Source organism: Anarhichas minor, unplaced genomic scaffold, assembly GCF_050575085.1.
Source record: "Anarhichas minor isolate MPS153535 unplaced genomic scaffold, ASM5057508v1 ptg000026l, whole genome shotgun sequence".
NCBI classification, from domain to species: domain Eukaryota; kingdom Metazoa; phylum Chordata; class Actinopteri; order Perciformes; family Anarhichadidae; genus Anarhichas; species Anarhichas minor.
The window spans coordinates 2,276,885-2,303,475 of record NW_027466472.1 but is presented as its reverse complement, the minus strand read 5'-3'; the positions used below and the strand labels follow the sequence as shown (position 1 = coordinate 2,303,475).

General features: G+C 45.7%; 1 protein-coding gene across 3 annotated transcripts; it reads right to left on the bottom strand.

Moving 5' to 3' along the window:
• Positions 1-151: 151 nt before the first annotated feature.
• sik3 (SIK family kinase 3) lies at positions 152-26,382 on the bottom strand. Of its 3 annotated transcripts, none has more exons than XM_076101054.1 (26): positions 26,046-26,382; positions 14,975-15,091; positions 14,612-14,675; positions 14,288-14,449; positions 14,003-14,127; positions 13,694-13,817; positions 12,854-12,972; positions 12,535-12,645; positions 12,288-12,422; positions 11,813-11,890; positions 11,017-11,126; positions 10,745-10,901; positions 10,462-10,611; positions 10,301-10,374; positions 9,126-9,260; positions 7,220-7,361; positions 5,741-5,860; positions 5,341-5,399; positions 5,059-5,168; positions 4,512-4,681; positions 4,301-4,425; positions 2,870-3,618; positions 2,625-2,779; positions 2,206-2,335; positions 1,991-2,117; positions 152-1,764 (listed from the first exon to the last, which is right to left on the bottom strand). In XM_076101054.1, the coding sequence occupies exons 1-25, from the start codon at positions 26,352-26,354 to the stop codon at positions 1,996-1,998; spliced, it is 3,852 nt and encodes a 1,283-aa protein (XP_075957169.1). In that variant the 5' UTR covers positions 26,355-26,382; the 3' UTR covers positions 152-1,764; positions 1,991-1,995. The 3 variants fall into 3 exon arrangements, with proteins under 3 accessions (XP_075957169.1, XP_075957171.1, XP_075957170.1); XM_076101056.1 differs by having other exon boundaries at positions 11,813-11,893; positions 26,046-26,379; XM_076101055.1 differs by lacking the exon at positions 9,126-9,260 and having other exon boundaries at positions 11,813-11,893.
• Positions 26,383-26,591: the final 209 nt, after the last annotated feature.

Below are 26,591 nucleotides of genomic sequence, written 5' to 3'. Positions count from 1 at the left end.
GTCTCTTTTTGTCTTTTTTAAGAGCGTCAAGTCTCTGTAGCACCCGAACCACCCCAGACAAAGACCAAAGCCTGACCCTGTATAGCCTGCCTAACTACCCCGGTAACAGACAACAGGCCCGACATCGACAAGAACGACAGTCACGACAACATCCAATTGAAATTATACTTTAAAAAAAAGCAACACAAAATAATTACTTTCCTCTTATTCAAGTGTCTCGATATAATAATATTAAAACAAATAAGAACAATATTTTTTCTGAGACAGAAGGAGCACCGTCTCTCTTCTCTCCGTCCTCTTTTGGCTAGAAATCTCACGATTCATTAAAACAAAAACAAAAAGAAAACATTTTGAAGACATCCAAAAAAATACAAATGATAAACAATACCAATATAAAAACCTCCCCAACAACATCTAAAATCAAAAAATAGTAACAAAAAAAAAGAAAGGATTTGATACAGAAATTGCAATAGCGTTCTATACATGGCATCACTGTACAAGGAAAGGAGCAAATGTCTGGTAAAACTACCCACAATGCAATACACTGTCACTGACATGGGAAGGGAGGATTGAGCAAAAGGGGGCATAGTTAGGGCTGGGGGGGGGCTGGAGGGGGTGAAAAGCTACAGCATGACAGAGAGCGAGGAGCTGCAAGGAGGTGGAAACAGAGAGAAGATAGCTTGAACCGAAAGTGCAGAATTACTTAAGTAATCAAAGAACAATGTTGTCTTCCTTGCAACACAGAACTGTTTTTCCTTTAATAATAATAATAATATTCATTATAATAAAACCTCTTTTACAGAAAACAGTAATAACAATAAGAGTAACAATATTGACCGTAATGCCTACATGGACATTAGCTGTAAAAATGAAGTCTAAAAGAAAATAAAAGAAAAAGGAAATGAACAGCAGAACAAAGAAGAGAAAGAAAAACACAGAGCTGGTTTGTCCTGTGCGATGATGTCACTGAGCTCCATCTTTGGAAGGAGCGGTTTTTGTTGCCCAGTTGGAGCCTGACCCCAAAAAACACACCCGCCACCCGGCCCAAGAAGAGACTTCAGCCCACTCCGGAATGATCTGCTGCAGGGGGGGGGGGGGCAGACTTAACCTCTCGGACACCCTTCCCCTCCGCTCACCTCTTCTTCTCAGTCATGCGCACACACACTCTCTCTCACACCAAATGTGAATACTTTGGGTTTGTGGCAGCGGTGTGTGTGTGTGTGTTTCTTTGTGTTATGGGACTCTATGTTCCTGCAACTATGACTGTAGTAATGCGTTGGCCGATGAGGCACATAATGAAGTATGCCAACAGTTAATAGAAGACAAAAGGGTGGGAGGGGGGTTAGGTCAGGGCAGCAGTTGGGCAAGGTGTGTGTGTGTGTGTGTGTGTGGGGGGGGGGGGGGTCGAAAGAGGGAGGAGTGGAACCCCAATCTACCCGTGATGGGAGGTGAAAAGAGAAGACAACCTGCGGCAACAAATGCTGGATGTCTGTGCAGGAAATGCTGGCACTTTGACCTTTGGAATCCCGAGGCCCCACCTGTGACCCCCCCACCCTCCCCACCCTTCTAATGTCTGCACCCCCCCCACACACACACACTCCCCCTCTCTTGCGCAGACTGCCCTCCCAGGGACAGATGGAGACAGACAGATGGACGTGGAGCGCCCCCGTTTGGGCAGAGAGCGGTGGTTTGGCGTGATGCTGCTCAAGTCAACACAAGTCAGGATGGCTGATATGGACCGCTGTACACAGGAGACACCCCCTCCTAAGAGAAAGAAGATACTATTCATATTTGGAAACATGTTACGTCAACTATGACTTGTTTCTTTAAAACATTAGCTTCCTAGGCCACACACACTTTCCTTACAGGTGTGGAAAAGTCTTGAATTTGCAATTTCATATGTGGCTGTTTAGATGTGTTTGCAGCCATTTAAACTAGACAAAAATGAAACATAATCTCTCTCTACCGAGCCTTTGCTGCGTGCGGGTACCTGTGCTAGACCCCAGCCTGCTCCATGCTGTACTGCAGGTCAGGGGGTTTGTAGCTGAGGAGCATGTCACTGGTGCAGGAGGAGGGGTAGCAGGCCGCCGCATGAAGCTCTTCTTCCACATCACACTCTGCACGAGGAAACACACACCTTTTACCGATATAGACAAGCACGTATTGAAGTTGTTAAAAGTGTCCTAATGCACTTCTCCTACTGACCCGACTCTTCCCGCTGGCGCAGCTGCTGGCTTCCCGTCAGTGACGTCTGGCTGAGAATGTCCGACATGCGAGCGGAGCTCAGGGCCTTCCCGGCCAACAGGCTCATTCCCGACATGGGCTCCGGCTGATCCTGGACAGAACGTGAAGAACCGTTTTAGACGCAGAAAAAAACAACAACCTCTGATACATAATGAGCAGCCTCTAGAACTTTGTTTGGATGATTGGGTAATGCTAATAGGGTGTGGACGCCCCAAGAATAGGACTTATTAATTCGGTCACGCAAACCTTCAGCTGTTATCCTTCTAAACAGTAAGCGAGATGAACTGATACATCACACTCTCCCAATATTCACATGCCACAGAAATGTGAGCTTGTTCCTGCCATCCGCTTTGCATTGCACACTGTAGCGTTTCACTCACATAGGCATCGTCACAGGTCTGGATGGTGTGGTGGCGCTGTAGCTGTCCACGGGACCTATAGGCGTCACCCTGGGGAACTCCTGAATAGCCCACACCATTATGATCAGGCACCTCCATGGCCTGCCCTTGGGGCCTGCACTCCGCATGCTCGGATTCTGACAGAAAAGATGTGGACACTGAATGTACTGTGTGAAAATAAAATGTTCTGTAGAGAGTTTCATAACAGCTGCGTAAACATGTCTTACCTCTAGATGCTGGAGCGTTCCTTATGAAGCCCCCATGGCTGTGTGTAGGGGAGGTGTAGGGCGGGGTACCTCCTTGGGGGGGTCCCAGGAGCTCATGACCTTCTCCTGCCTTGGCCAGCAGGCCCTCGTGCGGGTGGTTGTAGCCAGCTGGCACCTCGTCCTCCTCCATGCTCTCCGAGTGAGGTAAGGGGCAAGGGGCCTGGGCCGGGTGCTGCTGTGGCTGCACGTCGGGGGGTCGAATCTGGAGGAGGTGGTGATAGTGTTGGCCTCCGGGGGCACTCTGCTGCGCCGGCAGCTCCAAGCTCTCCCCCTGGCTCAGCTGGCGGAGAAGCAGCATCTCTCCGTATTCTGGGGGCGCACCGCCAGGCGGTGTGGGGGTCGCCGAGCACGGCCGGGGGCTGTGCCTCTTCAGCAGGGCGGCCAGGTCTTGAGGCGGCAGCCTGGGGTCGGCGTGGCCCGTTAGAGAGTGGCGGGGGGACAGGAGGCCCTGCAGGGTGGGGGTGACGTGATGCTGCGGGGGGCGGTACTCCAGAGGAGTTGGGGAGAGCAGGGCCTGCTGTAGTGTAGAAGGGGGGCCGTAGGTGGCGGTCCCGACCACCCCGCTCTGGTACTCCTCCAGGCCCGGGACTTTGAGGGAGGCTCCCTGCAGGTAGTGGCTGTAGGCGCACCGGGAGGCGGCGTCGCCGGGGAAGAGGTGGGGATTAAACTGAGTTTGGTCATAAGCCGATGTGAAGCGGCCAAGGCTGCGACTGGAGGACAATGAGGGAATGCAGAGGCTAGTTAGCTACCTGTTGTCTCATATCAACATGCTACCAATCCTCTTCCATCATAGCGATGCTTTCATTAACATCACAGCACACAGACTAGCAAACACTTCAGCTCAAGTATTCACTGAGAGGTGTAAAGATCACTTCCAGAGGATACATTTTGAGATTTCAGTGTACATTTGAAGATTGTTACACAACCGCTCAGTGAATGCACTGACTACTCACTGACTACTTTAACTGTTGGGACCTCTACATATACTTCCAAAACATTTGCGTCCAATCACTCACCCAGCTACACTGAGGTGGAGAATCTGTTGATGTCATCTCAGCGAAGTTGGAGGATTGGGGATTTACATTCATTTTTCAATACCGGTAACAAATAAAGTCTTCACTGTCGCACATCAACTCTCTGGCCTGAGCAACAGTATTACTGACTACAGTTTCAAAATAAGACTTTGTAGAAAATTGGCGGACATGGCAGAAATGTAAAACACAAAAAAACAGTGAGAAACAAACAATGATGAACAAAAACACAACAAATAGCATGAAGTCTGTTCAAAGCGGCGATGTCATGGAGAGAGAGAGAGAGAGAGAAAAATAAAAAAAACGGAAGAAGACAACAAAGAAAATGGCCGCCGTCAGCAGACAGGATGGGCGGGGTCACCTGTGCGTCTCGGCGTTGTCTGCGCTCAACTGCTTCCCGAGGACTCGGTGGCCCGGCGTGGACAGAAAGCCGCCCTGTCTCTGTGCTCCACCTCCCAGCTCCACCTCTTGAACCTGAATGGTCACCTGCACAACGTTAATATTCATTATAGATCCAAGACCTTCAGAGAGACTTCATTTAAAAGCAATGCGTGCAACCATTGCAAAGTCACCTGCTGCTGTTGAGGTACACCCTGTGCCAACGGTACGGTGGGGCGAGCAGATGCTGCTTGCTGATTGGTTGGGAGGGGGACTCGAGTCAGTGCTGTGGGAGGCGGGCTGCCACTCTGGCCTTGATACAGCACAGGAGCACCGTGCTGGTACTGCACCGGTGACGGACCTCCTGGAAGAAGAGACAAGTCGGGAGAGGAAAATCTCAAACTTCCTGAAAGCTGGCGTCATGACACAGAGTTCTCTTTTTACCCACTTAAATCCCTGTGGGAATGAGAGCAACTAGATTCCTATTACTACCTTTCAGCTAACTGTTAGGCTTGGTCCCGACTGAACTAACTAACTTCTGTGTTTATGCACAAAATAAAGGCAATAAATAAATGAAAGGCTAAGCTGTGACTGAAGAGTCAATAACTGTCCTTTGAAATAAGTCACCCATCAGAAGATCATAACCAGTCGAAGATGGACTTATCCCTTCGTTGCCCTCCCGTCTACACCAGCTACAATGTAAAGAAGCATCTTAAACACTCCAGCGATCGCTTCACTAACCGTGCCCTTGCATCATGCCTGCAGAGCAAGGCGGAGGGCTCTGGTCGGGCTGTCTGAAGAGGTGGTTGCTGGGATGTGTTGGCGGAGGGCTGGAGGGCTGGATGTGCAACCTGAGGGAGGACGGGGGAGAGTAGGAGAGGAGAAGAGAAGAGACGGGACCGTGATGTAACACTTCAGTCGATAGCACTGCACCACGGTATCAAGTTCATTGTTCACCATTCAATAGCGGATGAGTAATACGCCTGTGTGTGTGTGTGTGTGTGTGTGTGTGTGTGTGTTCACCTCTGGAGCTGGTGGGTTAGGTGACTGGGCTGGCTCTCTCCATGGCCTAAAGACAGACCCTGCAGGTGAAAAGAAATCAAATACGACATGATTTGACGATGGAAGTGCTCATAAGGAGAGTGCGTGTCCTTAAGAGAGGACTCAAGCTGAGGAGACAAATGAGGCCACAGAGCAGGATACCCAAGCCTCCAGTGAACCAAATCAATAGCACTTTCTGCGAAGTTACATCTTTGTTACCTGACCTTGTAAAGCATTGGGATCATAAAAACAGAGCTCGACCCGTCTTACACGAAAGATTATGAACAGCGGCAAACACCGCTGTAACCACTGCGCACGGGGAGAGCGTAGCTTCGGTCTGTAATGACATCTTTGTGACGGCTGCCGCGTCAGCGTCAAATACCTGGATTTGCTGGTGGAGGATTATTTGCTCTTGCTGGTAGAGGATATGCTGTTGCTGTGTGTGCTCCAGGAATCGCTCATCCTGCTGGGCGGCGTACATTTTCTGGAGCTGCTCACACTCCTGTCGGAAAACACAAGACACGGTCCCCAAATATTAACAACAATATTTAAAAGAAAAAGTAGAAAATTACATTTTATCTGATCAGGGGTTCTTTGAGTGAGTTAACCTCTTCTGCACCCGTGTTAACCCTCTATACACTTGAGAGCAATGATGTTCCCAGCACGTCACTGCATGCCCGAGAGGAAGCACCCGCCGTGAACGTGATGATTAGCCTCCCTCCCTCCGCCTCCCACTGGGGGAGCTCATCCCATCACAGTGCGAGTGATGTGACGTCTCAAGACCCAGCTTGAGGTTTTCTCAAGCGAGAGATATCAGAAAGTCCGGAATGTGTCCGCGTTAAACAACGGTGCTCTGATTGGTTCAGCTTGTTTACACTTTGGACATCACATGATTACCAACAGCAAAAGATAAGCGAATGGTCTCATAAAACTCTTGTTGTAATTTTGCTCTGTAACTACTTTGTCGTCTGGTCTCACCAAAAAAAAAAAAATAAATAAAAAAATTCTTAATTGTCACATTCTAAGCATTTAGAAGCAGTGAGCTGCTGTGAAGCCCACCAACCTCTGAGCCTCACAAACAATCAAACATCTGCTTCTGAGACCGTTGCCCTAATATCTTAATCTTCCCCCAGATGTGTCGTATCATGTACACTTCTGATACTTTAAGTCCGACCCGGTGTCTCTTGCAGTATTGCTGGCCGACGAGTAAGCTTTCCTTCCTGTTACGACCCCGTTTCACCTCGCACTTTGTTAAACCTCTGCGCTGATCATCAGCACCATCGCAGGATAACACCTGATCCCCGATGAAGGACATCAGAAGCTCCTGAAGGCCCGATATGAACTCGGATCTTATCTCGAGATCTGAGGCTCAGCGCCTTCTGTGTGAGCGACTCAATTGGTTTACATGGTGACCTAAAGTGCATCGCAAACAGAAATGAGCCAACTAAAAATGAAAGATGTGCTTCTTACTGCAGCGTGGCTGTTTTTATTTTGCACTGAATTGTAGCCGAGACCAGAGGAGAGAGCACGAGGGGGCAGAATTACGAATATAACTGTATACCCCACACATCTAGCATGTTACTTTCTCAGAGGAAATAGGTGCATCACAGTGGTCCACATCTAGAGAGCGACTGGTGTTGTTCTTGGCCCATAAAGCAGCTTTACAGTGCCAGGAAAGGCCAAAGGGGACTACAGAGCAGGGGGATTTCTGAAATCTCAGCACCTGGTGAAGTCGTTGGTTTTGATCAATACACTTCTTCAGAAATGTTGCCTCATTGCCTCCTACAGACCCTTAAAAAAACATAACTCCATGCATCTCTTCAACAGATGACATCCCTCGATAGTGAGGAGTGTGGCGTACCTGTTTGAGTTGCTTAATGAGGCTGCTGTTCTCTAGGTGAGCCTTGAAGGCCTGGATGGTGGCGGCTCCGTCAGAAAAGCGTCTGACCGGTGAGAAGCGCTCCATGGGGAGATGAAGGGTGTTACAGTCCTTATAGCTGGACCTGAGGGGGGGACCACAGGGAGCAGACACGTGTGTATGCACACACACACACACACACACACACACACACACACACACACACACACACACACACACACACACACACACACACACACACACACACACACACACACACACACACACATGAGAAGCTTGAGCTTTTCAACCGTGCACAAAATAATACAAGTTATATGAAATATAATGATATGATATATTGAGTGTAGAACAGGGGTTCTCAAACTTCTGATCGTTAAAAACATTAAGAGAACCACCATCCCAAATAAAACAACTAAATAAACTGGGCTGAATATATATGTGTTGTGCCTCCGTCAGCTGTAACGACCAAAATAAATATTCTGCTAACCCATCCCCATCACTGCCTGCCATTATGAATCCACATTTAATGTATTCTGCATCATCATGGTTCTCTCCTACGTCACTTTTTCATTGAAAAAGTATTTCGTGCCACTGCATTGGTGGGAATGTTGGCGAGCTAACACGCGTGTCTCTACTGATCATCTGTCGCAACTGACGTGATATTCAAATGTAACTGATCATTTAATTGAATCATTTTAATATTGACCATTTTTACATTTAGTTATAAAGATAACTAGCTTTGTAAATTACCAAAAAACCTTTGTATTTATATTTAATCAAACCATTGTGCAGTACCTCTGCAGCCCACGAGATGGCTCTCTGAGGCCCACTCACTGGGTTATAAATAGCTGGTGTTACAAACATAAGGAGCCCAAAATTCATGTCCAATGAATCCGGTAGCTCTCCTTAAAATGGTTTCATCCATCCCGTCAACCACGACAGAAGAGTTGGAGTAAAGTTATGGAGGAAATGTTAACTTTGAAGAGGGGCTGTGACTACAATCACTTTTAAACCCTTGACTCTTTGTCCCAGAAGTCACTGCACCTTTGTAACAGCTGAAGTCAATGAGACAACATATTTCAGGATAATAAATGCCACAGTTGATAAAAAGGGAAGGTACATTATACATACCATAGTTATTCATCCAGTATAGGACATTAAAGGAACACTTCTTGAGGAGCTTTCTACAAACAAGCTCTTGGCTACTTTTCATTGTGTAGTTAAAAGCACATGAACTACTACTTTGAGCTGGCATACAGATAGCCAGCATATCACAGCATCTGCCTCCCAAAAAGTGTTCCATGTTCAACAACTTTCCCTCAATGAAGCCACAACTTATTTCTGCCAATGCATCCAAATACAAAAGCACATCTAGCACCTCAAGAGACGTTCTAATCTGAGTTGGAGGAAGATGATACTTATAATAAAGGGACAACAGCTAAACACAAAAACAAAAACACAGAAATATGACTGCTATTGGACAGAAGAAACGGAGGTAATGGTTTAGCTTTGCGGGGTTTTACTGATACAAGACTAGTCTGCTACATCTGAACCGGTGAAATACCTGCTCCTTCCAGGTTTATGAGGGAAACTTTAAAAGGTTAACTGTGATGTGGCGATGTGTCTTTGGAAGGTGCACAACCTTCCCTTGGTGAGTGCATCCTCACCAATGTGTGTGTGTGAGTGTGTGTGTGTGTGTGAGTGTGTGTGTGTGTGTGTGTGAGAGAGATCAGCTGTGTGTGCGAGTGTAAGTATATGTGTGTGTGTGTGTGTGTGTGGGGGGGGGGGGGGGTGAGAGAGAGGGGGAAAAGACAGGGTTAATATGCCCCTCATTTAATGAGAGTGTGTGTTTGTGCATATACAGCTCGGAGCGGGCGTGTCCCCTCACCGATTGTGTGTGTCGGGGGCCCAGCCCCCCCTCTGGCGGGGGCCCTGGGGCCGCTGTGACTCTGCCGAGGGCTCGCCATGCGATGTGCTCGTGAGCGCGTGCGTCGTGTGCCGCTTGGAGCGGTTCGCCAGGTACCTGGGCCGCAGGGAGGGGGGAGGACGGGGGTGAGGGTGGGAGACAGGAAGCAGCGCTGGTCAGCTCTCTGTCCTCATTGGCTAATGGAGACGGGGGGGGGGGGGGGGGGGGAAGGCCCGCCCCTTCCCACCTCTGCCAATAGGTGCCATCATTCATATCATCTTAGCCAATCAGAAAAACATAATAAAATTACACCATAGATGGATGTTATTGCTTACGGGTATCCCACAACCCCCCAGCTTCCAATTTAAGGATTGGACTGGATGCCGATTTTTTTTTTTGGGTTTTGCAAGCTAAGCAAAGCTGTGAGAGAAAGAGTGAGAAAGTCCGGAGAATAATTTGGCACTTACTGAAATGAAAGCGACAAAGAAGCTCTTGGCTAAAGAGCTGGATTTGGTGGCAGATTGAGTTTTGGAACTGTGGCAGAAGGCACTTGCGCGATGGAGATAGGAGGAGAGATGGTGTAAGCACCACAGCAGAGTGGCCACCTCCCGTAGGAAAAAGCAGAGCAGCCGAGAGGCACTCACTCCCAGCAACCCAGGACACCAGCGAAGCCTACAGAAGGTGCTGTCTGAGGAGGACCGGCTGGGAAACCCGAACCTGGACTTCTGAATCCAACATCCAGACCCCATAACCCAAACCTGATGCTGTCTCTACCCTGGCCTGACTTCAGCTCCTTCCAAGTCTCTTATTTTGAAAGGTTTTTCTTGCATAAATATGTCTATTAACTGTGTCGTATTTGTTTGGTAACCCCATTTTTTTTTTGCTTTTTTGTAATAAAGAAGTTATTCAACTAACTGGATTTAACACATAGATCCTCCTCTTAAGTTTGCTGAACAGGCCATTACTATAATAAATGTCCTAGTAAATTAGTTAAGTAAAGAATAAATGTAAATCTAACAAATAAAACTACTGAAAGGACTACATTCATACAGAACCCACAGACGTCTTGTCGCAGGTTACGGCCTCCCAGAGTATCCAGTCTAGACAGCACCCCTGTACAGTGTAGCCCTTCACCAAAAACCGTAATCGTGGGATACCTCTGTACTGCCTCCTGGTCTGGCTCTCCGTCTGAACCTTCCTCATCCACCGGAGCTACTGCAGGGATCGGGTGCTAAGAGAGGCAAGAAGAATTTACCAGTCAACACTCAGTTTATATGAGGGGAGGATGTAGAAAATGCACAGAAATCCAGATCCTCACCGGGCTGGCAACAAGCGGTGAGGGCCCCCGGGGCCTCTTGAGGAGCTGAGCGTGTAGTTGAATGTTGGCCCCGCCGTCGGAAGCTCTTCGACCAAGAGGCCCCATGCCGTTGAGCAGCTGCAGGGTAGGTGGCTGCAGCAACGACTGCTCCTGGAGGATCGGCAGACAGAAAGTCAGATTTGAGGGGAAATTAATACGTTTCTGGAAACTAACTGATGACTTCCAGAAGCTTCCCAATACAAACTGAAAGAGCCCACGTCCAATCTAACCCAACTGACTGTACCTTGTACTCCAGCTGCTGTGTGGGCTGCAAGCTCTGCGTGGGCATGAGAGTGTGCATTTGGCCCATAGTGGGGGCCAGTGAGGGGAACAGGGGCTGGGGAACTGCACCGCAAGGGAAACCTGGTGGCAGTTTCTGGAGGTCCTCCTGCATCTCTGTCCTGTGGTGGAAGAGGGGACAACGACCGGACAGGAGTCAGTGGCTTCATTTATGTGGCAACTAGCTCATATATCCCAAATAAGACATTTACTATTAAACATCACTGAGAGCTTTACCTTTGGTCTGGTACTCCCACCGTGTGCCGCCTCATGGAAAGGTAGCGAGCCATGGCCTCGGGAGATGGCTCCTCCCCTTCATCGCTGTCCAGTGCCATGTTGCCATCCGGCTAAACCACACACACACACACACACACACACACACACACACACACACACACACACACACACACACACACACACACACACACACACACACACACACACACACACACACACACACACACACACACACACACACACACACACATTAGCAATGCCCTTTCTTAGTGTGTGTTGCATGCTTGTGTTCATGTGTAGCATTGTATCAAACGATCATACACATTTTATATGTTTTACTTGTAATATACATGCTTTAAAAGTTCAGGTCTTCTATTAAAATCCCTGCTGCAATGCAGTAATCTGACACATTCTTGTGTTTCACAGCATTTGTGAGTCAGCTTTGAGGCTGTGCGTGTTCTGTTTGAGTGTGTGTGTGATTATGTGAGTCTGGTCATAGTGTGCGAGATGGATCCCGGGCTGCACTAACAGTAGTAAGCTGTAAATACTGGACATGCAGTAATTAAAAACATGTAAAACGTCATAAATATGACAACTGGAAGCGGTTGTGTTGACTGATGTTTAGGTGGTGCATCAATTCCTTTAACAGGTTAAGGGACAACAATGCTAACAATCAAACTCTTTAAATAAGAAGCAGTCAGAGCTATGGTTGGGACTTCAGCTACATAAACTAGCTTGTTTATCGTGCACGAGGACCCCAACTGCTGCTACGGGGATGCAGCCATCGTGGACTCACCTCAACGATCTGGTTCTCTGGGTTGATGAGCTGGACGTGGGGAACGGTCATGCTAATGGGATTACCCTGCGGATCCGTCTGCTGGGCACGTACACACATACACAGACGGGTCGTGTGAGGATTGTGCTAATAATCTAGCAATCTCATTAGTGCAGTGGGATTGGTGGATGTGGGTTAAAGCAATCAACTCAGCTTCATCAAAAGCACTCTCACCATCAACTGTTACTTTAATAACAAGGAAGAAGCAACATATCCACGAAGAATAAATCTATACAGTTAATTAGCTGTATTGAGAGGTACACATCTGATGGATGAGATAACTTTAGGGTGTGTTAAACTCAGGTTGTGACCATCTTGAAACATTGCTTACAACAATAAAAAAAACTTCCCACAATACCATGAAACTGTGTTGAAAAGTGACGTGCCGGCTGCTAAACCACCAACATGAAGCAAACACCAGTGAGCGATGAATTACCTGTACGGCGTTAAGAGGATAGCTAATGGAGCGCGGTGTGGGCGGGGCCACGCGCAGGGTCTTGTGTTTCTTGAGGCGGTCGGCCAGCAAACTGTAGATGGCGCTGTAGTGATCGTATGCATCCGTTTGTAGGGACTGGAGAAGAAAAGGCAGAATTAGTATAAGTTACTAAGACCGTTACACCTCTATTTTTTTTTACCAAAAGGCAGAGCAGAAAATGGAAGTCAGCTACGTATTTGTGTCCAACCTGAAGTGTGCGTTCTCGGTCCAGGCCCATCTCACACATGGCTATCAGCACCTGCTCATTGATGAGCTCGATCTCTCTCTCCGTCTTCACCTGCTCACACTCCGCTATCAACTGGAGGGGAGAGGAAGGGGGGGTGATATGTTAATTAGTGAGCTTTAGAGGTGCCGGTAGGTGGACACAGCCAGGCTAGCTATTTATGGTCTTTGTGCTAAGCTAATATGTGCACAAAGACGCACAATGCAACACAGACTCAACACATGTTAGGCTGCAATGATTTTGCGTCAGATAATTATCACTACAGGACGATGGAGAGTCTTACCCTGTCGAAGTCTGGGTCCGGGTCTCCTAGTCTCATCCACTTGTTCTTATTGATCTGCTCCATGGTCAACCGTCTGCTGGGCTCCAGCACTAACATGTGTCTGATCAAGTACTCGCAGTCTGCAACGACACGAACAGACTTTGTGGAAAAATATTCAAATGTACCAACAAAATTGCTAAAATTGTTTGTATTATTCATAGAGAAAATTACAATTCTTTCCACTTTGTTTTCTAACTTGCGGTACTTTTGTTTTTTGCAGAAATAAGTGTCTCAACATCCACAGATAATTCTCAACCCAGATTTGCCACAAGAGTGTTTTTAGGGAACATTTTGATATTTTATTCCACTGTGAAAACTTCAAGTTCAAGCTGACCAAAGCCACTGTTACGGGTAGTCTGTGGATGCTTTTTAACCAAATGGATCCCTATGGAGCAATGCTTTTGTGAGCGGGTCCTTGTTTTAGTTTGTATCACGCACAAGGATGCAAATCACACACACACACACACGCACACGCACACGCACACGCACACGCACACACACTTCGCTGGCTGTAACGCACCAAATAACATAGTAATGCACTAACAAAGGCATTGAAGACTAAACAAACATGGATATAAATAATGTACGATACAAAATGTTTGATGAGGAATGAAGGACGCACTCAACATGTTTATTGTATTTCTTGTAACTATCATGTAACATGGACCACAAGGATAAAGTCCTGAAAACATGACTTTTGTTTGGATTTGAGAAAACGCTTCAGACTAAAGCTAATGACATTATGGTCCGGAGGAGGACGTAAAGAGACACAGGAAGAGTGAGGACTGACTAGAGTCCTACCTGTGGACATGAAGAAGGGGATGCGGAACTTGCCGCTGAGGACACGTGCCCGCAAATTTTGTAGAGTGCTGCCGTCGAAAGGCAGGGCGCCGCACACCAACACATACAACACCACACCTAAGCTCTATAGAGAGAGAAGACGGCAGGACACAAACCATGAGTACACAATATATAAAAAGGACTTCAACAAACAAGTAATTAATCTAGAGCGCTGTAGCCTGTTTCATTATTTTGTTGTCTTCAAGCCAATCAGCTACACCCTGTGTTGCAGCCCAACAGGGCCGTGTGCATACCTGAAAGTCTACTCACCCATATGTCTACTTTCGGCCCGTCATACTCCTTGCCCTCAAAGAGTTCTGGCGCGGCATAGGGAGGGCTGCCACACCACGTCTTCAACAGCTGTCCTCGAGAAAACAGGTTACTGAATCCAAAATCTGTCCGGGACGGAGTCAAGTCAATCAACCAGAGAAAAGGCTTCCAAAAGCACATGTTGACACTTGCCTTCGCCCACTCACCAAGACAGCCCAAAACCACTAAACTAAGTTTCCCACCCATACATTCTTTAAGTACACACACACACACACACACACACACCTGCGATTTTGATGTTGAGGTTGTGGTCCAGCAGCAGATTCTCAGCCTTCAGGTCTCTGTGGACGATGTTGCGGCAGTGACAGAAATGGACTGCTGCCACAATCTGTTTGAACTTCTTCCTGGCGTCCTTCTCCGCCATGCGCCCATGAGCCACCAGGTGGTCTGCACGCACACACACACACAAAATGGACAGTTTAGAGACTTATGGTACTCAGTTGCGAATATGCAAATGAAGATGATGATGATGATGATGAGGTTCCCATTTAGACAAATAAATCTTTAAACAATCGAGGAGACATGCTGAGAAACGGGACACTCCCTTACCGAATATTTCTCCGCCGCTAGCGTACTCTGTCACCAGATAGATCATCCGCTCCGTCTCCATCACCTGAAGACATAAACAAACGGTAACAACCAGGACCTACAGAGCCTCTGATAGGCCAGTGATGGGCGGCTCACCTGTTACACAACACAATGAGTAAGCAGTGGTTGGCATACACACAGGAAGATTCAAATAGAACTAAAACTGCCATTTACTCAGTGTATTGTCTTTATATTTTAATACTACCAAACAATGCCTGCAATTTTCAACACCGTGGGCCAGTCACCAACATGTATTTTGTTTGTCCTTTTCCTATCGGGCCATGGGTCTCAGGTGTAAGCTGTGAGCTGTGGGTTAATGTGTACCTGGTAGAGGCGGATGATGTGGGGGTGCTTCAGCAACTTCATGATCTGCACCTCTCTGAAAATCTTTTTCAGGTTCTCATCGTCCAGCTGGGTCTTATCCACTATTTTTATAGCCACCTGGAGACAGAGAGACAAGAAAGGGACGGAGGGAGAGGTCAGGACAAATGAGGAGAGAGGGTGAGGAGAGAGGGGCGAGGAAACAGGGAAGGAAGGAGGAAGACGGAAACAAAGAGTGAGGAGACAAAACAAAAAAAGAATTTTACTTAAACCTTGCAATTTGTTTACCGGCTCTCGAGTGTTACAACACAATACATTCACGTTAATGGTGTTTAGCTGACACTTAAATTGCCAGCAACAAGTCCAGAGCACGGTCCCTGTGCCCTTTGCAATATTGCTGTGATGACACCATAATTATAGAAAATAACCAGCTAAAAGAACTAAAGGGAGGGTGTGAGTCAGACAGACTCAATTTAATGTGACCCGGCACCGCTGATCCATTAACAGCCGCAAAAACAAGTAATAAACACAACTAATTAAGTGCCACAAAAAAAAACAAGACACCACGAGAGGTATTGGCATTTCTTAAGATGCTGAATTGCCAAACTGTGAGTTGTCACACAAACAGTGCTTTCCCTGGATTCCAGCTTGTTTAGAGAAGCCGACCTCAGCCGTGAACTTCGACTGCGGGCCCGGCTCTTGCGTAACGGCTGAGCACCACACAATGGCTCCGGCGGCGTGGACAGTGATGCTGTGCGACAGGAGCTTTGCGCTGCCACTTAGGGATGGGCAGACAGCTTTAATGACTTAATCAAGCGGAGCTAACGAGGCTGTCCAAAAACATAGCTTCCTCCAGAAATAGATGAGCGAGTACAGTCGGGAGTGCGTGTGAAAAAATGAAAAGTATGCGCCCCGCATTTACACACACACACACACACACACACACACACACACACACACACACACACACACACACACACACACACACGCACAAACAGCACCTCATCTGTTAAATTGTGTTCAGTGCCATCCTGAGCTCTCCCTTTCCTGATGAGAGACATGAAGAAGGCCATCTGAAGCCTGGCACGGGTCACTTCCTGTTGCAGACAGGAAGGGGAAGTGAGGGAGAGCGAATGGAGGGCTCTTGGGACACACAATCACATCTAACAATCTAACAGTGGCTTTAATCCAGATCAGAGTGCATCTGTGTGTAGCTTCCTTTCAAGGGCATTGTACAATTGTGGAAAACATCTTTTGGAAAACTTCCCTACATGTACCAATTTAGAACAAAACTGTTTACCAAGGTCTATTTAATAAATACCAGTACCAATATCAGTACCCTGAAAGTGCTGCCGATACCAACTGAGTACTTCATTCGATGCCACTCGAAGCCGTTTACAACACCTGACATCAGCTGTTCTTATCATGTGTATGAGGAACTTGCTTCCCACACAGTGGACAGCCTCCTTTTAATGATTATCATCATATCATTATCATATCATGATGATCAGGTCATGGAAACCTTTGTAAAAAACATGTATACAGACTGTCGATTGACGACACACGTCCAGGTACTGATGAAGGAAAGATCTATGGGAGGCGTTATTCAGCAGAATTAGCCTAAACGAAGATGAAAGCGACGCGGAGGGAATGAATCACGTACAGGAGGAAGTAACACAGCGTGTGCGGCACTTATCTGAACGGCTGATTTATCTGAAGTGGTACCGTAACAGGCCGGGACAAACCGACCATGTTTTCTTACACAAAGACAGGAATAACTTAATGTATCTTACATTTGCAGAGTTTACTACAAGGTTTTTCTGAACTCAACAACTCACAAAAAGGAGTAATTATCAGGAGAGTCTGGGAATTTCATTCCCGGTCAACAAAAGGATCAAATTGTGTTTGCGGTTTACTGTATTATTTGTCATATTTGACGTGTTTACCACCAATAAAATTGCATCCGTTTCATAATTGCAGTGTAATGAAGTCAGTTGAAAGGGCTGTACCGAATGTCATCGTTTTACTAAGCTTCTATTGAGGTCTGTCATCCCAGTTTATGATGTCATCATCCTAAAAAATGGGGAAAATATCATTTACGTTAAGTTTAAGTTATTGTGGTTGTATAAGTCCACCTCCCGGTAATACAGCTGCGTCCTCCCTTTGTGTGAGGCAAGCAGGAGAGAAAACAGTGTTTGACACAGGAGGAATGTTTTTAAAAGGCCAGATGGCGAGAAATATGGATCCAAAATACACGTTTTTAATCTATCAATTTGGTCTTTTGGAATAAAAAAAACTGAGCGCTGCGTTGCTCGCTGTGCAGGCAGGTAATCCCGGCTGTATGGGTTGGAGCCGCTGGATCGATTGCCGGTATCGTTTTAATATGAATTAAGTAATATTAACAGAAACCTCTTGACATGTATGTGTGTATGTCTTGTTTGGAATGTGTGTCCATGTAGTATTTTAAGCTCTCGGAATCTATTCTTAGCATTGGCAATCATACAGTTTTAGTGATGTAATCACTCCCCTCTGCATCTTATGGAGGGTAACAGGATATCTGGACACACACACGCACACGCACACATTAAGCTCATTTTTAAAGGACAATGAAAATGTGTAAACTGGGCTACAACTACAATGGTACCTGAAACATTTCAGGTGTCACATATTGATCACTGTGTTTCTCCTCCATAGAGATTCAATGATGTTAAAATGGGTGACTATGAACTGAGGATTAAGAGTATCACGCCTCATAAGAACTAAGAATTGGTCACGCTGACAAACACAGACCTAGCGAGTGGTGATGCTAAGCGGTACTCTGCAAACAACCATGTGTCCAGTGCACATCTCAAAGGTTAGTTTCCAGGTTTAGCTCCACCCAAGGTAGGATATAAGTTGTGTATCTTAGGTGCATTGGGATGTTCAGTCTGCTTTGCACTAGCTTACATGACTCTGGAATTTTCCATCAAAGGATCTCACGCACACACGCGCACACGCACACGCACACACACACACACACACACACACACACACACACACACACACACACACACACACACACACACACACACACACACACACACACACACACACACACACACACACACACACACACACACACACACGAGGCCGGCTGCTACGAAATGAAGTGTCACATAGCCCCTCCGAACACATGACCGTGACTTCAATACAGCACCATCCGAGAGCAGCTGGTGCCCAACGGAGGAGTCCGGACCCTTTACTGCACATTACACAACTCACACAGCGAGTGTAGCTTCACCGCACACAGGAAATACCAAAGGCAACTAAAAGGCAGTTTAAAAACAGGGTGCACTTCCTTCGCTCTCAAATGTAGAAATGGGTCCTGGAGGTGCACATTTTAAATTGGTACCAGTGCTAGATTAGGCAGAACGAGGGGACATGGTGGTGCAGTGGTTAGCCTCACAGAAACAGGGCTCATGGGTCATGGAAGGCCCTTTCCCTTTCCCTTACCAACTACATGGATATAAATGATCACCTGTGGCGACCCCTAATGGGAACAGCCGAGCTGGGAAGTTGGCGCTGCATCATTATGTAATTATTTCGGCATCCTTTCTGTTTGCTTATTGCAATTAAATCACAGCTAAATCTGTATATTTTGGGTTCATACCGCTGAAGTGAAGCAGCCGTCGTGTCGTGTGGCTTGCTAGATACAGTGAATACGATGACGTTATGAGACAGGACATGACGGCGTTTAGGACTTCCACAACACGTACGAAGCAGCAATTGTGGATGTTTCCATCAGGGTTGATCACCCTCCTCTCCAGAGCGCCTCGCCTGACTGACGCGAATAAACACAATTTATCCTGCGGTCAAAATTTGTATCGTGTCATGTGTGGAAACAGCATTATTGTACAGTTGAACTTCACATGATAGCAAAGCTCCAGTTCTGCCTGACTCTCGTTAGAAACAGGTCATAAAGAAAAGAAAAGGCTTCTTAGTCTATATCGGAGGGACAAATTATTAAAAACACCTCTCAGTATAATGCAATACTATTTGATAGTAACATAATATCACAAAAGGACATTATCAGAATAATCAACCATGAAAGAAGTCCTGGTCCATGTATTTCTATTCTGATATTCTCTGATATTTGTCCCAACGCTCTGATTAAACAGTTTCATGCATTTTCTGTTTTTAAAGCAGAATATAAGGAATCAAAAACCACAGAAGCTGTCAGGACTAATATTCATCCAGCATTAAAAGTTACATAAGATATTTTTAAAGATGTTCACATAGTCTCTCTGATATTCACTTTGAAAACATCCATGACTCAACTATAATGAGGCTAATCCTAAGCAAAGAACTGGGTCTATGCTGTAACGTCTACAGTGGGAAGCTAGGGCAGAAGAAGCTCACCTGTGTTTTCACACACACACACACACACACACACACACATTATGCATGACATGATGTATGAGGTTCACCTTCATCAACAGGTGACACAGATTACAACACCTATAACGCTCAGGCTTTACCCACATCACGCGTTGAGTAGCGTGGAAACGCCAAACGGCCACGCATGTACACGAGCACATCCCTGTTCAGCTCCAAACACACGGGAGCATCTTCTACAATAGATGCGTGTTATAAAGTCACAGAGACGTCACGCGGTGTCGTACAAACACACAGCAGGTCGGTACTATGACTGATGACACACACACACACAGAGTCAGCACAATGCCTCTCAGAGATGCTGCGCGTTGTGCACTTGTTAAGAGTGTGTGTGTGTGTGTGGAAATGACTCAGTCGAGTGTTACAAGACCGGGGACACGTTACAGCGTGGAAATACTGGACATCACACAGTAATCTGCCATTTGCAGAGCAGAGCCCACACTTCATGAAGACCTGAGCACAACCAGTATTTGTCAACTACGTACACTGTGCCATCTGGACAACCAGAACCGTATTACCATTATATTTACTAACTAATTCAATAAGGTATTTTGGAGCATGACACCATCACAACAAGCTGGTTGACTCCAGACGGTCCAGTTCCAGTCTTGATGGTGATTGTTCATCGGTGCTTACCGAGGACAATCCTGCAGAGATCCTGCAAGCGTATCGGCAAGTGACAATAGGATAAGCATCTCTACATAGACATAAATAAAGAAAGAAAGAATTGGTAAATATTCATATTCTTCTTTTAAAAAATGCTGCAAAGATGTACCGTCGCATTGGCATCAAAGTCAGAGGTCTGACATCTTGATTGAGACTGAACATTCTTGTATTTATTTTTATTATGCCGTCTTCCAGTTTCTCAAAAACACTCACCACCTGTAGCGGTTCATTAACCCTCAACCATCAAATCACACCATCTGTGGTCGTTCTGTTAAGACTGGTAATGGGAAACTATTTTGATAGTCAATGAAGGGTCATTTCTAACCAAAGATGTCACGCATTCTTGGTTCTAGCTTTCCAAATGTGAAGATTAGCTTCTTGTCTTGGTCACGTGTCTGTATATACAGGTGCTGGTCATATAATTAGAATATCATCAAAAAGTTGATTTATTTCACAAATTCCATTCAAAAGTGAAACTTGTCTATTATATTCATTCATTACACACAGACTGATATATTTCAAATGTTTATTTCTTTTAATTTTGATGATTATAACTGACAACTAAGGAAAATCCCAAATTCAGTATCTAATATAATAGACAAGTTTCACTTTTTGAATGGAATTAGTGAAATAAATCAACTTTTTGATGATATTCTAATTATATGACCAGCACCTGTATATATATCAGCCCATTACAAGAAGGCTGTGATATGTGTATATAACAAATATGTATATTTAACTATAGCAAAGTCTGTCTTTAAGCTTTTTGTGCATCATCTATAGGAATAACGACGGTCCTAAAATATGTAAAATGACACAGTAGAAGTTAAAAACATGACAAGTCAGCTCCATTGAGAATTGGTGGTTGAGGACGGGTAACGCCATCATTGCTATGGAAACCAGCAAGACTTGAATGGAGCGACCTTTCTCCAACTAACGAGCTGTGACGACGCACAGACGACAACAACAAGTGGATGATGATGATGATGATGAGGGCACGGAGACTTGTTTTGGGCTGAAACATAGATGAGAAATGTACACTGTCCTTCCTCCCTCATGTTGTGTGTGTATGTGTGAGAGAGAGAGACAGACAGAGAGAGAGAGACAGAGAGAGAGACAAACAGAGAGAGACAAACAGAGAGAGAGAGAGAGAGAGACAGACAGACAGACACAGACAGTCTGGGCTGTGTTCCTCTCTTGTGAACCTGGCTGGCAGAAGATTCCCAACACTAAGGACGCATCAGAAGATGACTAGAGGGCAGGAAGAGAAGTCAGGCACAAACAGCCTTCGTCACATTATTCACCCAAATTAAATGAAGAGTGAGTGTGCGTATGTGTGTCTTTGAGGAACAGAGAGGGGACGATGTGTGACAGAGAGGCTGTGAGTGTGACCGAGTGGAATTGTTACCTAACGCTTTGCCTTCCTGCCTGCCCTCTCTTCCTCCCGCTCATCCTTCTCTAGCCTAAAAAAAACAATCGGGAGGAAAGAAGAGTGGCTCCCCCGCAGACGGACGGGTCAGGACACGTCGCCATCTTTTACAGATCTCGCTCACCGTGCTGTGGGCACAACAAAGTGTGTCCTTACTTGATCCTCATTCGGGGTCATACCAGGGCGCTGACCATACCTGACTGTCGAGATATTACACAAAAGTACGCCGAACACAAACACGATGGCAGTCGAGCTTATCCAACATGACAAACACTCACAAGGACAAGATTGTGTTCAAATATTCACTCAATTATGACACATTGCTGACATACAGGTGCATTATTGAAGACAAAAAGCTGCACGTTTTGTTGGCTGACACAATTAGCCAATTTCTTGACTGACAGAAGTTTAACATCCTGATAATCATTGTTCTCATGCAGTCAATGACAGGAGAATGCCTTTTTGTTTTATAGTATTATGAAAATAATACTGTATATTATCTTTTAGCAATCGGTCAGATAAGATTAGAAATCTTTAGATAAAACTTTCAGGTTCTAATGATTTGTGATCGGCAGATATTTTTACAATTTCACAAATAAATGTTATTATAATTACTGATCGGTAGGCTGGGGTTTGTTTTTTGACCTTTAGTTGAGTATTTGTATTGAATAATATCACTGACTGTTAACCTAGAGGCCAGCCAGGACCAACGGGTTATATTAAACTTGACTGGAAGAGATTTCTAAAATGTTTAGAGCCAGAATACTGAAACATTGAATTGACTCAAATCAATGACTTGTGCACAGAGAAATAAATTCCATTCAAATGTCGATAGTGACCTAGAGAGGATGTGCAAACATGCCTTTTGCTATGGAACGTGGCCAGGATGTGAAGTAAAGTGCATTTAAAAACAAGGCAACTACAGGCCTGATTAATAGACTATCAAAGTGTGGTGTGTGTGTGTGTGTGGCAATCAGCTCCATAACGACGGTCAACGGGAAAATAATTCTTTCAACAACATGCCAATCTTTATGAGAGACCCAAAAAGCATCGCGTGTATGCACTGAACACTTCTTCGCGAAGCTGTGTACGTCACGTTTAATCGTATCTCATGTCATTCGAGTATGATTTCCAGGACATGTTACGATGACGCCGTGCTGGAAACTCAGCAGACATCTATTAGTGGTGGAAATGACACAACACTGGCTTTGACTACAGGTTGCATCAAAGGGTGGACACAGACCTGGAATTCAAATTGCAACATTTTGTTATCTAAATAGTGTCGAAAGATTAGTCGAGCAGGACAAAATGAATTTCTGTAATCCATTTATAGTGTTTGTATTTTATTATGCAAACAATGTGAAACGTTTGCTTCTTAAACGTGAGGAGTTATGGCTCATCTTTATACTGCATCGTTATAAAGTATTTGTTTTGTCTGTTGATCCGACAAAGAAAGGCATGTGAGGATGTCATTTTGGGCTTTGGGAACTTATGTGCATTTATCATTACTTATTAATATCTATCATTAGCAACATTGGCCACATAATTGCAATGTATAAATACCATGTCAATATGTACCCTTAACATAGATTTAACTTTTCCTGCGCTGACATGCTTGGAAGCCACTCAGACGACAGCTATTCCTGTAGGTAGCAATTTCTGCTAATTCTAAATATCGAGAAAATATATATATATATATATATATATATATATATATATATATATATATATATATATATATATATATATATATCAAAAACACTGATGGTTTGGTCATAGTCATACAGCAGTAAGTATTAGGGCTACTCCTAAAACAAATGTGTATAGTTTATAGCGCTAATAGAGAACGTACGTCCCTTGTTGAAAGGTCAGAACTAGTAATAAAGTTTATAGAATGAAAACTGAAATCAACATTTATCAAGACCACAGCAAAGTGTGGCCCAACTGCCTCCAGCGCAGCGTTCATGCGAGTGTGTAAACACTTCTGTTTTGACTTCCACTTCACTAGCTGCCCTTTGTCTGGAGGAGATGAACTTTCACTATTACAACATCCAGGTGCAGCACACCAGCTATCTGCCATTGAAGGTTTAAGTGGTGCGACTGCCTCTCTGTGAACGAGTCTACACCAACAACCTCCAATCGGCAAGAATTTGCAAAACACACGGTTGAAACGGTCGCGTGTATTGGGGGGGTAATAAAGTTTAAACAAATTGCCTGTTGAGTGTTTTAGATTTTAACAAAACAGCAGAGAGCAAATGAGGCATAGACAGGGACCATCTCTTTCCCTGCTAAGCTACCAAGTATAAATAACCAGGTCCTGCACTGCAGGATATCATCCAGCTCCATCTAACAAGAGGACCAGTCAGCGTTTCCCATTGGATCGTTATAAAACCGAGGCCACAAAACAAGGCTCTGATGACTGATCATCATATCCATATTCATGATGTCCACAGGCACGTTAAGCTACACTCTTATTCTTCTGATGTTCATGAGCAACTGGGGGTTGAGCTGGCTGGTGAAAATCATGAGCTGACTGGCCGGTCTGTGACCGCCGTCAACAGACAACAAACAAGGCCTCTCTTTCATTATGTCAGTCCGTGGTCCACTGTCATGTTGTCCTCTGTCTGTCTCTCACACTCGGACAGAAAGCCAGACACACACACACACACACACACACACACATTCAGGCAAGTATTAACAGGCTCTCACACACACACACACATGGAGTAAAGCTTAATAACCAGCTCATTAATCTCACACTATAACGTTGCTACTGTCTTTGTATTGCTCTTATAAAAGATTGAACACACAGCTCCTGTAACTACTAGTCCCTGAATGACATTATCGTCACATCAACACATTTGCAGTCCTTCAAGAAGCGTCTCCTGCAGCATTGACATGCAAACACTACAAAGCACTCACTGACCTTAGTTTATTTTGGCCTCGTGAAGCTAAATGGGAGGTTCTCTCTGGGCTGTGTGGCGCAAAAAGCACCCAAAATGACTTGTGTCTGCCCGTCTGTGTGCATGTCAACAAGAGCACAGAGGTGACGCTGCACACTCAGCGGCCTCGACACACCTTTATGTGTGCCGTTAGAATTAAAGGCTCTTCATCAGGTAAAAATAATTACACTGCAGGAGTTTGTCTGCAAGCGTAGGCTTAAGCTACCCCTGTTTGTTGTGAATGTTCAGGCGAGCGTCCATCATGAGGGATGTGCATACTTATCGCTGTAGTCACATCACCAGAGGAAGGCTTCTCGTGTCACCGGTCTACACACACATGGTCCCGAGCAGAAGCCAGCCGGCTGGAAATCAATGAGTGTCTCTCAGCAGAAATAATACTGATGCTGCTGTTGTCCAATGCACACATACTGGGGCTTTCTGATTCGTTATCTGTTTTTCACCCTTTTGGACTCACACTAACATGCCATGCCGAGAAGACGTAGCCAAAATAGCCAGAGTGGCATTCACAACAACAGGCTCGCAGGCAAACAGAGCCATGACACATTGAGGCACCTGATTCAATAGGTTAGCAGAGAAGAAAACCACGACCTGGAATATTTGAACGTTCCCTTCCACTTGTTATTCCCCCCCAAAAAGTCCAAAACCTTCTTTATGGATTTGTAGCTCTGTAATTTGATTATAATTTGTTGATAATAGTGGCTGCAAGTAAATGGCAACCATCTAGTATACTGCTAACTGGCGCCCACTCCATGCGAAAAGCATCTACGTCCACTCAAAAGTGTGTGGTGGCAGTTTTGAAACCACTAGTTTTGCCATATGAATGTTTTCTTGTCCGAGCTATGAACTGGGATATGGAAATATCAAAGAAAAAAAATGGGTGCACAACGCTGAAAAACAGTGTAGACAAACTGCTTCAGTTACACCACGACGTAAGAAACTTTCCTACCGCTAAATGATAAAAAAGCAAAGTGTAAAACTAGCTTAAAATAAAACGCAGCATCTCCCCATATTTGGTTAGTAAGAGTTCTGCTTTTACGTTGATTTTCACAAAGACTTACAACACTTTTTGGAACAACCTACAACTAACAACACTGGAAGTTCGTCCAGCCAGCAGGTCGGATAACTTTTAATCCTGTTGTGTTGGCACAAGTCTTAAAAAGATATCTGCGTGTAGCCGAACAGCTAATTAGCTAATAAGCTAAGCTAACGTAACCAAGAGTCGGAACAATCTGTGTCTCCTCTTTTTCTTCATCTTCGTAAAATACCCTCTTCTCTCTCCGTCCTCTGCCTCACATTAACCCCGGGCCCTTCTGGCTTTCTTTAATAAAAAAACATAACGAGCTAATACACGTAGAATCAGATTTATGTAAAGGTAAACGTGTCTGTATCCAGTAGTTAGAGGTGATGCCCCCCTCCTCCTCCTCCTCCTCCTAACACCGAGCAGCGGTGTCACCAAAGCGGGCTGTCCGTGAAGGCCCCAGCGTCATCCCGAGTGACGCTACATGGTCCAAAAAAGCATTGGAATAAAACAATGACAACTTGTAATTGTTCACCTCTAACGCTCGGACGTTGGTCCGCTTACCTTCGCTTTGGTAATGACGTGCGTGGCTAGTTTAACAACCGCGAAATTCCCCTTGCCGATGGTCCGCTCGATTTCGTAGTGGCCCACTCGGGCCGGGGGGGGCCTGGTGGCCGAAGAAGTATGGCCGGGACTGGTGATGATGCACCCCGGGGCCGTGGTGGTGGTGCGACCGGCGTGGCTGATGCCGGAGGACGGCTGGGCTCGGTTCTGGGAGCCCATGCCCGCGTGGGTCGGTCGGGCAGAGTGCGTAATCCCGGCCGCAGCGGACCCAGCAGCAGCAGCAGCACCTCCGCTTGACACGGCCGCCATCTTCTTCGCCTCTCTCTCTGCGGGAACAACAAGCAGAAGCTTGCGCAGCGCGCAGCGCGCATCTACGGGCACGCCCCCGCCCCCTTTGCGTCATTTTACGTGTGGAACGCTTCCTCCGCAGCGCCCTCTCTAGGTTGTAACCATGGTAACGATCGGCGTAACAAATGACTTCATCCGCCAGAACACGTACTGGGGTTGCCGTGGCGACGAAGACGTGCGCAATATCGAGCCCTGGTT